At 41.6% G+C, this 12,450-nt stretch overlaps 1 protein-coding gene and 1 long non-coding RNA gene across 7 annotated transcripts; one reads left to right on the top strand and one right to left on the bottom strand.

Annotated features, from left to right (window-relative positions):
• Positions 1-260: 260 nt before the first annotated feature.
• LOC124207748 lies at positions 261-917 on the bottom strand. The gene is made up of 2 exons (XR_006880115.1): positions 817-917; positions 261-743 (listed from the first exon to the last, which is right to left on the bottom strand). It is a non-coding gene; the product is annotated as an uncharacterized LOC124207748 (long non-coding RNA).
• A 966-nt stretch (positions 918-1,883) lies between these two features.
• Positions 1,884-12,287, top strand: LOC124207721 (nose resistant to fluoxetine protein 6-like). 6 transcript variants are annotated; one of them, XM_046605315.1, is made up of 12 exons: positions 1,884-1,999; positions 8,169-8,375; positions 9,173-9,445; positions 9,629-10,109; positions 10,168-10,462; positions 10,512-10,812; positions 10,881-10,915; positions 10,985-11,178; positions 11,263-11,401; positions 11,464-11,659; positions 11,724-11,984; positions 12,052-12,287. In XM_046605315.1, the coding sequence occupies exons 2-12, from the start codon at positions 8,285-8,287 to the stop codon at positions 12,126-12,128; spliced, it is 2,343 nt and encodes a 780-aa protein (XP_046461271.1). In that variant the 5' UTR covers positions 1,884-1,999; positions 8,169-8,284; the 3' UTR covers positions 12,129-12,287. The 6 variants fall into 6 exon arrangements, 5 of the variants coding, with proteins under 5 accessions (XP_046461271.1, XP_046461270.1, XP_046461273.1 ...); XM_046605314.1 differs by lacking the exon at positions 1,884-1,999 and adding an exon at positions 2,139-2,287; XR_006880093.1 differs by lacking the exons at positions 1,884-1,999; positions 8,169-8,375; positions 9,173-9,445; ... (7 more) ...; positions 11,724-11,984; positions 12,052-12,287 and adding exons at positions 3,366-3,751; positions 3,977-4,451; positions 4,521-4,815; ... (6 more) ...; positions 6,417-6,987; positions 7,100-7,239.
• Positions 12,288-12,450: the final 163 nt, after the last annotated feature.

The following is a 12,450-nucleotide window of genomic DNA, read 5'->3' as shown; positions in this document are numbered from 1 at the left end:
AGTTGAGGAGGCCCCAAGAAGAATTAGAGATGTGATATCTGTTTTTGAGCACATCAAGCAAGTTCGTGGTGGAAAGTAAATATTGTTATTTTTAAAATGTTGTTACATTTTCCTAAACACCAATTATCTTTTCGTTAGAACCATTGAACCTGTCTTGCTTGACCAAGGATATATTAATTTAAAGAATCAAGTTATTAAAGCTGAAAGAAGAGTTCTAAAAGAATTAGGATTCTGTGTTCATGTCAAACATCCACACAAGGTAATTTTCATTAGGTTTATTGTGTCTTCATTACATAATTCATGTAATCATGGTTTGTTGTCCTAGATTGTTGTTATGTACCTGCAAATATTGGGATTTGAGAAGAACAAGCAACTTGTCCAACTTTCCTGGTAAGAATTTTTTATTGCCTTTTCATTAGTTACTTTTTGGACAGTCGAAATTTTGTTGCCTAATGAGATATCATGGCTCAGTTTTGTTTACTGATACTCAATATTTGGAAATTTACCATTGCAATTAGGTATAATGAAAGTGTAGCATCTGTTGTGGGTGCCTACTTAGTCAAATCTTTCATTAGTTTCCTCATTTATTCTCACATACTGGAGGATTGCAATTTCCAAAATCAGAATTGGACATTTATGTAAGGGATCGGGGAGGGTTGAACTATTGCTGTGAAATTTGTGTGAAATTTTGATCGACCAAAAGTTTGACAAATATCAAGTTGCTCAATGCGGACAAATAACGACTGGAGGCCAAGCGAAGACGAACAAAAGATAACAACTCGAAATAAGGAATTTTTATGCTCTACAGACAGTTACTTTCGAACGCAGCAAAAGACCCACATTGACGTTCAGGCTTCGGCGAGCTTCGGGATTCGACTTGTCAGCCCACTTGTTTTGGCAGCAAACAGTACCACGTCGCAATCAGCACAGCAGATAGTGACCAAGGTGATGTGGTCTTTTATCTGATAAACGCTGTGGTCTCTATCTGCGTCGCAACATTTATTCACGAACAATTTTTTAGATTACATGAAAAAAATGTTTGATTCGTTCAATGATGAGAGCTATTTAAATAATAAGAGTCTCATTATTTATTAAATAACATAAATCATCTTTTCTTCTTTTCAGTTCGTTTCCATTCAAGTCAGATTCAGGATCGAATGGGACTCCTTGACTGTTGCATGGCTCGGTCTCATTTCGGGCGGAATGACTTTGGGAGTGCCCGGAGGTGGTGATGGGGGGGGGGGGATATTGCCGCCCACCGTGTTGCTCTAATAGGAAACTTAAATCCGCGGGACGACGAAATTTGAATGCTGATGTGAAGATAGATCCTGATATTTCAATCAAAAAGTTTTACAATAAATCCAGAAGCTCCTTCTCCTCCACCACCAGAACTGATTGGTAAAAAAAAGGACATAGATGCATAAATGGCACAATCTGAAACGTTGATTGAAAAAAATGTTTTGACTTTCCCAGTGGCATCGATGGCGTTGAGGCTCCTGGCTGGAACTTCGTCGTGATGGAGGGCGAGGTATCGTGACAGAGCCACGACGTCACCGTCCTGGCACAATTTCAAGAGGCTGTGATCGACCAGCGACACGACGAATTGATTGAAAATCGCTGCCGGATGGCTAAACTGGTGGTGGTGGATGACTGGTGCTGTCCCTGCTGCTGGACTCATCACAGCCTCTGACGGACTTTGACTGGGCGAATTCAACTGGACGGGAATAGAGTCGATGTGGGTGTAGTGTGGGTGTATTCACGAGGACGATTCTTATCCCTCCTGGTGGATTCATTGGAGCATCTGTGGATGCCTGACCGTATATTTCCCAGGCTTAAAGGTAGGACAAAATGTATTTCCTTTCTTCCTTTTCGACTATTGGGTGGCGTTGTTTACTGGCAGGTGTGGACGCTGTCGTCGCTGCCAGACCAAAAGTATTCCGCATTTCCATTTTTGTCGTTCCACCAGGCATAGGAGACACGACGCCGTCACATTTAAAAGGTGCATAGTAACAATCGTACTATTGAAGGACAATTCGATTCGAATTTGATTTTTATATTGACTGGGGGGAGGGGAGGGAGAGAGTTTCCATTTTGTTTTAATTGTAAAAGGGTACTACAATTCAGTAAAGGGAGTGAAACCGGGGAAAATTTATAATTTCCCTTTCGAGATGCGGTGAATTTTCCCGACCGTAATTTCAGGGCTTTCACAAGATATGCCAGTTTTGCTTGTGCTGGACCTGTCATCTATACAACAATCTCAGTGTCATCGCCAGTTATCGCTTATTGGGTACTGATTTTGCAACCTGCTTGATATTGTATAATGCATACGCTGCACAATTGCAGTACATTACATGAAAACCTTAAATTCTCCTGTTTATTAAAAATAAGTCAAGGTCAAGGTTTACCCATTGTCTCATTTTCTTCCCTACTGTTGTTGTTTCTGTCAACATTTTTCGTAACCCATTTTTAAGGTATTTTTATTAGATAAACATCGTCTCGTTCGATGGAGATACCACCGATGTCGGTCGAATTCTTCCCCTTTCCTTAAATCCCTTCTGTCCTCGTGTACACCCATGTGAGTGTGGGTGTATTCACAAGGACGGAGGATGCCCCTTATTCCGCCTGGTAGATTCTGCGGATGGAGTGCCTGGCCTGTGGATGCTTTTCCGGGCTTCATGGTAGGAAAAAATTCATCTCTATTCTCCCTGTTTGACTTGACCGACTATTTTACTGTTTGTTTAGCGTTGATTGTAAATTGTCGCATGTAGTGGGCTACGGACAATTGTTATTCCTTATCTAGGCGGTTAGAGTTGAGTTGATTTCTCTTGCTTTTTTTGATGATTAAGTTAGGGTTCATCAAATAACAATTGGAAGTAGGAAAATTAAAATTTAAAATTTAAAAAAATTACTCATCGGTCGAACGACTGCAATTCAGGGCTCGGTTTTGTACTTCACAATTTTGTCTGTGGGAACAAATAATCAAATTCCAAAATATTTCTCAATTAACCTTGGAGCTTTAATAACACTATATAGGGATCGTAATTAAATGACATTTTCCGGCTGTAAAAAAACGTCAAAACTAGAAAAATCCGTTTGTAAAGAAATTAAATGAAAAGAAAGATTTCATTTACCTCGACCAACACTTCAGACATGGCAGACCTCGCGGTGCACCATAAACCTATATCATTCAAATCTGTGTGGTAGTTCTTGATTTAATTTTCATGTGATTCATCAAAACGAACATTGCGCAACGTCAAGTCAATTAGATACAAGACAGAACGGATGTAGATCTATCGCCGTGTCATATTCCAAAGATAAAAAGTAGCAGGGACTGCTGAGATTGATTAGGAGTATACATATTGTCTGTGTGATCGTTGATCGTTCATTCACGAAAATTTTGTTGCTGCCTGTTGTCCATTTGAGCCACTCATTATGGGTTCAATGCTGTGTAAGATAATCTTTCTTCTACTTTGGGTAGGAGGCCAGTCTCAGCAATTTATCAATCCGGCGTTCATCATTTCCCCGGAGAGTGAACGATCCTTTGAAAAATGGAGAAACGTAATCAACCAGCAACTTCAGGAAACCGGGGCCACCTTTGATTTAACGTCAACACTTCACAACATTTTCGCCGCACTGAAATCTTCTTCATTCCCAACGGCGGTGGCTAAAAACATCAGCCAACAATGTTTACAAGACAGCCAGTTCTACGTTCATAACCTCTACGCCAACCAGAGTCTCTGGTCCTTACAAAGTAAGTTGAAATTGAAACTGCTGTCATTTATATTTTCATCTATGTCGTATAAGAACTGATAATGAAGGACCATGCAAATAGGAGACTTAAGATATTGAACAAATGAACTTCAATTGTTTTCATTTGTTTAGACAAGATAACGAAAAGTGAATATGTCACGTCCCGACATTTGGGACAAATATTGTGCAATCCATTCATTATTAAAATTATTATTACAAAATCTAGTGCAAGAGTCTTCAGCCAAACTTCCGCCGGGATTGTTTGGAACCAACAATATTCACGCGGATGGACTTTTCGACGAATGTCTGGCCGTTCGGGCACCTGGATTTGATGGACAATACTGCATCGTCGCTTTTAAACCGACGGCCGTTGATCCGTCCGAAATTCTACCTACGGGATCATTCAGCGATGAGGCTCAACGGGCCAACCTGATCACCATTTTTCAGCTTTTGGGATTATTGGGACCGGATCGGGTCGACCCAAAAGTGTCCGTCGCAGATGCCAACACTTACATTTTACCCAGCACCACATTCTGCCTGCCGTCATCTTGCAGCGCTGCCGACCTTAGTCAAGCTGTCGCCGAGCTCATTGGCAGTTACGTCATCGCAAATTATTCTCTAGTCACCGTCACCGACGAGCAATATTGCTTTAAAGAAAGCAATAAACCACCGACATTTGATGGCGCCACCATCACCGTCATGTAATTAAATTCAAAAGCTTTTAACAAATAACCAGACGAAATAATTGCATTTATTTTTATTGTTAACAGTGTGGTGCTGAGTCTTGTCGGTCTTCTTGTTTTGATGGCGACCGTTCACGAAGCCTGGCGAATGTACCGCGGGACTGACTTCGATGCCAAACAGGACGGAAAACTCTTGAGCGCATTGCATTGCTTTTCGATCTTAAACAACGGCCGTAAAATCCTGTCGATGAAAGTGACAGCTTCAAGCGACAATTTCGGCTGTATTCACGGCATCCGCTTCTTCTCAACTTGCTGGGTCGTCTTGGGTCACACTTTTTCGATTGCTGCAGGCAAGATCATGAATACGAAAATGATAACCGAGGTAAATTAATTATACATGCCGATAGTTTGTAACAGTCAAATATTATTCAAATTCTTTTTTTCAGGATTTCAGAACTTTGGGCATGCAAACCATTGGCAACGCCACCGTTTCGGTCGACACATTTTTCCTGATGAGCGGCTTACTGGTGTCGTTCCTCTTGCTCCGGGAGTTGGACCATAACAAAGGCAAATTCAACGTCGGCCTTTACTATTTGCACCGATATCTGAGACTGACGATCGTGTACGCCTTCATCCTCGGTTTCATCGCAACTCTGATCGTTTACGTCGGTATCGGTCCTTATTGGTACGATGTCAACAAGTTTTCAAACGCTTGTCGTAATGCCTGGTGGCGACAGTTTCTCTACAGTAAGTTTTTCTATTCATTGGAAAAAAGTTCATTATTTCTAATCTCTACACATTTTGTTTTCCTATAGTTAATAATTTGTTTCCGTTGGATCCTGAGTATGGGGTAATATGATCCATAAAATTGAGTTAAAAGTTTAGAACATCTTCAACTAAAAATTTGCATTTCCTGGCATATAGTGCATGGGCCAAACGTGGTACCTGGCGGTGGACATGCAACTCTTTTTCGTCTCTCCTCTCTTCATTTATCCACTGTGGCGATGGAGGAAATGGGGACTCGCCTGGCTGGCCGCTGTTGGACTCACTTGTCAAGCTGTCATATTTTACGTTTACGCTAGAGACGATCTGCATCCTACTGTTTGGACCACTCGCCTGTATGTGCTGGCACAGCAAATTTGACTTTCTTCTTTATCGACCGGTTAAAATGAAATTTTGTTTTTATTATTATTTATTATAGTGATGGTTCGGCCACTTCTGTCGATTATTTCGATCACTATTACGTCAAACCATGGACAAGAGCACCACCTTATTTTGTGGGCATCTTGGCAGGATGGTTCTTGCACGTAACCAAACAGTCCCAGAGTCGATTGGCCAAGGTAAATAATTTGTATATTGTAGCAATTTGCCTTTATAGTTAATAATTTATTCATGATTCAAGCCTTTGGTGGTTTTGGGATGGACATTGTCCGCAGCGGTCGGATTGGCGATCGTCTACGGTTTAACGCCTTATGTCGACCCGTCAAAAGTGCCAGAGATCAGCACACTGCTCAAAATGACTTACGGCCCTCTGCACAGAACGGCCTGGGCTTTTGTCATAGCCTGGATCATCTTCGCCTGTTCTCGAGGCTATGGAGGTATCATTATCCAATCAGTTCCAACTCATTTCGACCTCTATTTAGATTTATACATTGCGCACAGGTTTCGTGAATCGGCTGCTGTCATGGAAAGGATTCTTACCACTCGGCCGTATGACTTATTGCGTCTACCTGATCCACTACGACTTCCTTGTGGTCTACTACTCTGCCATGCGGAAACGGTTTTACTACACGCTGTTTGAGCAGTTCACAGTTTGTTTCGGCCTCCTCGTCGTGACTTTTGGATTGGCGTTTCTGGTATCCGTCACCCTAGAAGCATCTTTCCTCAACTTGGAGAAACTTGTCTTCTCTTCCAAATCCAAAAGTAACCTAACTATAATATCAAACGTGATCTTTAGCAAATTATGTTGTGATTGGATTGCAGGTCAACCTCGTGAAGAAATGACCGCTTCTCCCGCTGACGAGAAACTAAATGCTGAGCGTAAAAAAATCGATGCGTGAATAGGATCTTTCAGAACCAATTTCTTTGATGGAATATTTCCAATTTTCATTCAAAATTTCTGTCTAAATTGAAATATTTGCATTAATAAGCTTACGTAACATTTTAAATTCAAATTTGTGAACTGAATCTTGCTAATATGAAAAAAATTTTCGTTCAATCGGGGGTCTATGAGTCTTTGCTGACGAATGATCTTGTCCTAGTCGCTCCGTCTAGCTCACCTTTTTTCACTGTGGGCTGGATTTGGATGCTAGTTTATTATCGTGCTGGTTGCAGGAGGACCAACCCAACGATTGATGAATCCTTGGTTGGGAATTGCACAGGACAGTGAAAGAAATTGGGACAAGTTGGTGAACACATTCAAGAGCATTTAAGAAATTTCCGTCACACTCAAATGTTCATCGTTTCCCCCACCACTGTGGGCCACAAATCTACCGACAGTCAAGTCTACGTTCGCAACCTCTACGCCAACACCGGACTCTTTGGGCCTTTCAAAGTGAGTTAAATGAAGCTTGATATTACGCACCAAGTAAATATGCCAATTATGTTATTCCAGATCGAGAGAAATATCCAGTTACTTAAACTGTTTATCCCTTTCTTTTGAACAGCGTGATGTATGAAGATATTAACAGGTTATCCCCTCTTGGCTTCCAATAGAGTCCCAGGGTCTTGTTGTGGCGGTTCCCCTAGCTGTCCTCGTGTTAACCCGTGTGAGTGTGGATGTACGTATTTCCCAGGCTTATTAAAGGTAGGAAAAACGTTTTTTTTTTCTTCCTTTTCGACTTGTACGACAATGATGACGTTGTTTTCTCTTGCTTTGCTTTCGATGCCGCACTGACAGGTGTGTTGGTCGTCGCTGCCGAACCAAATGTATTTCGAAACCCCATTTTTATCGTTCCCCCTGGCATAAGTAGTAGGTGACACCGTCATTAAATTTAAAAGGTAACACATAGTAACAATCGTACTTAATTGAAGGACAATTCGATGCGAATTCGATTTTTTTTTTTAGAATCGGGGGGGGGGGGGTGGGTTGTAAGTGCAAAAGTAAAAGTTTGAGTTTTCCACTTTATTGTCTGTAATTGGGTGCTACAATTTTGTTTTTGACATCATTTATCTTTAACTTCCCATCGTTTTTAGAGTCCAGAAAAGAAGTTTTTTTTTAAACATGGGCCTTGGAATAGTGAAGTGTTAAAAAAGAAGTGTTTTGTTACTCAATCAATACTCAGCGTTTTTTTTAATGTCTTCTTCGAGAAGCCAGCCAGTAAAGTGAGTGTAACCCGCCAGATAAACTCCTCATGGCATCGTAGTAATCCCTAGCCAAACTTAGTCTTTCGCTTCCAAATTTAACGTTGATTGAAGGGGAAAAATTTCAAATTGATAATCTCTGTCACTGATTACATCATCGGTCGAAGACCCCCACCGTTCCTTGAGAGACTTATAGTGAAATATCACCCAGAAGATATTCCAAAACATTCTCTTCCAGATGCAGAAGTTTGGATGAAGATGCGGAAGTTTTGAAAAATCACAGTAAACACTTTCGACCATCCCACGATCGAATTCAGTCCGATCCAATACAATCTAGGGTGTAACCAATTTTCCACAAGTCTTCGCTGGAACTGGGCATCCCGGTGACGGTCACCCTTTTTTTGTGACCCATTTTTTATTTTTTTTTGTTAGATCAATAGCATCTCGTCGGATTGGAGCCGGAACCACCGATGTCGGTCGAGTTCGTCTCCTTTCTTTAAATCCCTTCTGACCTCGTGTACACCCGTGTGAGTGTGGGTTTGAGCACGATGAGTGACGCCCTCTTTCTCTTTATCCCGCCTGGTAGATGCTGCGGATGGAGTACCTGTGGATGCTTGGCCGTGTTTTCCGAGCTTCAAGGTAGGAAACATTTATCTCTTTTCTCCCTTTTTACTGTCTGTTTGGCGTTGATTGTAAATTGTCGCAATTAGTGGGCTATGGAGTTTTGTTATTCCTGATCTAGGCGGGTAGAATTGATTTCTCTTACCCTTTTTGTAGATTAAGTTAGGGTTCATCAAATAATAATTGGAAGTAGGAAAATTAAAATTGAAAATAAAAATAAAATAACTCATTTGTCGAACGACTGCAGATCAGGGCTCCGTTTTGTACCTCACAATTTTGTCTGTGGGTACAAACAATCAAATTCCAAAATTTTTGAAAAAAGTTTCTCAATTAATCTTGGAGCTTTAATAACACTTTACGGGGATCTTAATTAAATGAAATTTTCCGGTTGTAAAATAAGCGTCAAGACTAGAAAAATCCGTGCGTAAAGAAATTAAATGAAGAGAAAGATGTCATTTACTTCGACGGTTCGACCCACACGTCAAACATTGCAGACTTCGCGGTGCACCAGGAACCTATATTATTCAAATCTGTGTGGTAATTCTTGATTTAATTTTTAATGTGATTCACTAAAACTAACATTGCGCAACGTCAAGTCTATTAGATACAAGACAGAACGGATGTAGACATATCGCCGTGTCATATTCCAAAGATAAAAAGTAGTAGGGACTGCTGAGATTGATTAGAAGTATAAATATAGTCTGGATGTGATCGTTGATCGTCCATCGAAAATTTTGGTGCTGCCTGTTGTCCATTTGAGCCACTCATTATGGGTTCAATGCTGTGGAAGATAATCTTTCTTCTACTTTGGGTAGGAGGCCAATCTCAGCAATTTTTAAATCCGGCGTTAATCATTTCCCCGGAGAGTGAACGATCCTTTGAAAAATGGAAGAACGTATTCAACCAGCATCTTCAGAAAACCGGGGCCACTTTTGATTTAACGTCAACACTTCACAACATTTTTGCCGCACTGAAATCTTCTTCATTCCCAACGGCGGTGGCTAAAAACATCAGTCAACAATGTTCACAAGACAGCCAGTTCTACGTTCATAACCTCTACGCCAACCAGAGTCTCTGGTCCTTACAAAGTAAGTTGAAATTGAAACTGCGTCATTATATTCTCCATGTCGTAAGAACTGATAAAAATGAAGAGTACAATAGGAGATTTGAGATATTGAACAAATGACCTTAATTATTTTTCATTTGTTTAGACAAGATAAAGCAAAGAAATTAAACCGTCCTATGACATTACTTTTTGTTAAAAAATCTAGTGCAAGAGTCTTCAGCCAAACTTCCGCCGGGATTGTTTGGATCCAACAATATTCACGCGGATGGACTTTTCGACGAATGTCTGGCCGTTCGAGCACCTGGATTTGATGGACAATACTGCATCGTCTCTTTGAAACCGACGGCCGTTGATCAGTCCGAAATTCTACCTCCGGAATCATTCAGCGATAACCACGAGGAGCAACGGGGCAACCTAATCACCATTTTTCAGCTTTTGGGATTATTGGGATTGGATCGGGTCGACCCAAAAGTGTCCGTCGTAGATGCCAACACTTACCTTTTACCGAGCACCACCTTCTGCCTGCCGTCATCTTGCAGTGCGGCTGATCTCGGTCAAGCGGTCGCCGAGCTCATTGGCAGTTACGTCATCGCTAATTATTCTCTAGTCACCGTCACCGACGAGCAATATTGCTTTAAAGAAAGCAATAAACCACCGACATTTGATGGAGCCACCATCACCGTCATGTAATTTAATTCAAAAGCTTTTAGACGAAACTATTTAATTTATTTTTATTGTGAACAGTGTGGTACTGAGTCTTGTCGGTCTACTTGTATTGATGGCGACCGTTCACGAAGCCTGGCGAATGTACCACGGGACTGATTTCGATGCCAAGCAGGACGGGAAACTCTTGAGCGCATTGCATTGCTTTTCGATCTTGAACAACGGCCGTAAAATCCTGTCGATGAGAGTGGCAGCTTCGAGCGACAATTTTGGATGCATTCACGGCATCCGCTTCTTCTCAACTTGCTGGGTCGTCTTGGCCCACAATTTCACGCTTGCTGCAGGCAAGATCATGAATATCAAATCGATAACCGAGGTAAACCAATTATTCCATGCGAATGATATTATTCAAATTCTTTTTTCAGGATTTCAGAACTTTGGGCATGCAAACGATTGGCAATTCCAGCGTTTCTGTCGACACATTTTTCCTGATGAGCGGCTTGCTGGTCTCGTTCCTCTTGCTCCGTGAGTTGGACCGCAACAAAGGCAAATTCAACGTCGGCCTTTACTATTTGCATCGCTATCTGAGACTGACGATCGTGTACGCCTTCATCCTCGGTTTCATCGCAACTCTGATGGTCTACGTCGGGATCGGTCCTTACTGGTACGATGTCAACAAGTTTTCAAACGCTTGTCGCAATGCCTGGTGGCGACAGTTTCTTTACAGTAAGTTTTTCTATTCATTGGAAAAAAGTTCATTATTTCTAATCTCTACACATTTTGTTTTCCTATAGTTAATAATTTGTTTCCTGTGGATCCTGATTACGGGGTAATAAGATCAACAACCAAATTTCAAAGTTTAGCGTCTTATTTAAAAAATGGGTCGGCTGGTGCATAGTGCATGGGTCAAAAGTGGTACCTGGCGGTGGACATGCAACTCTTTTTCGTCTCTCCTCTCTTCATTTATCCGCTGTGGCGATGGAGGAAATGGGGACTCGCCTGGCTGGCCGCTGTTGGACTCACTTGCCAAGCTGTTGTCTTTTACGTTTACGCTAGAGACGATCTGCACCCTAATGTTTGGCCCACTCGCCTGTATGTGGTAGCCAATAGAACATTTGACTTTCTTCTTCATTGTCAGGTTTATATGAAACACTGTTTTTATTATTATTTACACAGTGATGGTTTGGCCACTTCAGCCGATTATTTCAATCACTATTACTACAAACCGTGGACCAGGGCGCCAGTTTACCTTGTGGGCATCTGGGCAGGATGGTACTTGCACATAACCAAACAGTCACAGACTCGACTGGCCAAGGTATAAATAATTAGTATTTTAGCAATTTGTCTAATAAGTTAATAATTCATTCATGATTCAAGCCTTTGGTGGTTTTGGGATGGACATTGTCCGCGGCGGTCGGTTTGGCGATCGTCTACGGTTTGACGCCGTATGTTGACCCGTCAAAAGTGCCAGAGATCAGCACACTGCTCAAAATGACTTACGGCCCTCTGCACAGAACGGCCTGGGCTTTTGTTATAGCCTGGATCATCTTCGCCTGCTCTCGAGGCTATGGAGGTATCATTATCCAATCAGTTCCAACTCATTTTGACCTTTATGTTTATATTTTCATTGCGCACAGGTTTCGTGAATCGGCTGCTGTCATGGAAAGGATTCTTACCGCTCGGCCGGATGACATATTGCGTCTACCTCATCCACTACGACTTCCTGGTGGTTTACTACTCTGCCATGCGGAAACGGTTTTACTACACACTGTTTGAGCAATTCACAGTTTGTTTCGGCCTCCTCGTCGTGACTTTTGGATTGGCGTTTCTGGTGTCCGTCACGCTAGAAGCATCTTTCCTCAACTTGGAGAAACTTGTCTTCTCTTCCAAATCCAAAAGTAACCTAACTATAATATCAAACGTTTCTGTTCTTTTCAGTATGCTGTGATGTGATTGGGATTGCAGGTCAACCTCGTGAAGAAATGACCGCTCCTCCCGCTGAGGAGAAACTAAATGCTGAGCGTAAAAAAATCGATGCGTGAATAGGATCTTTCAGAAACCATTTTCTTTGATGGAATATTTCCAATTTTCACTTAAAATTTCTGTCTAAATTGAAATATTTGCACTAACAAGCTTACGTAATATTTTTAATTCAAATCTGTGAACTAAATCTTGCCAATATGAAAAAATTATTCGCTCAATCGGGGGTCTATGAGTCTTTGCTGACGAATTATATCTTGTCCTAGTCGCTCCATCTATAGGTACTGAGCTTTGCTTTTTTCACTACGGGCTGGATGTGAATGCTAGGTTACAGGAGGACCAACCCAACGATTGATGAGTCCTCGGTTGGGAATTGCACAGGAC

Source organism: Daphnia pulex, chromosome 11 (assembly GCF_021134715.1).
Source record: "Daphnia pulex isolate KAP4 chromosome 11, ASM2113471v1".
NCBI classification, from domain to species: domain Eukaryota; kingdom Metazoa; phylum Arthropoda; class Branchiopoda; order Diplostraca; family Daphniidae; genus Daphnia; species Daphnia pulex.
This window is presented reverse-complemented; position numbering and strand designations above follow the sequence as displayed.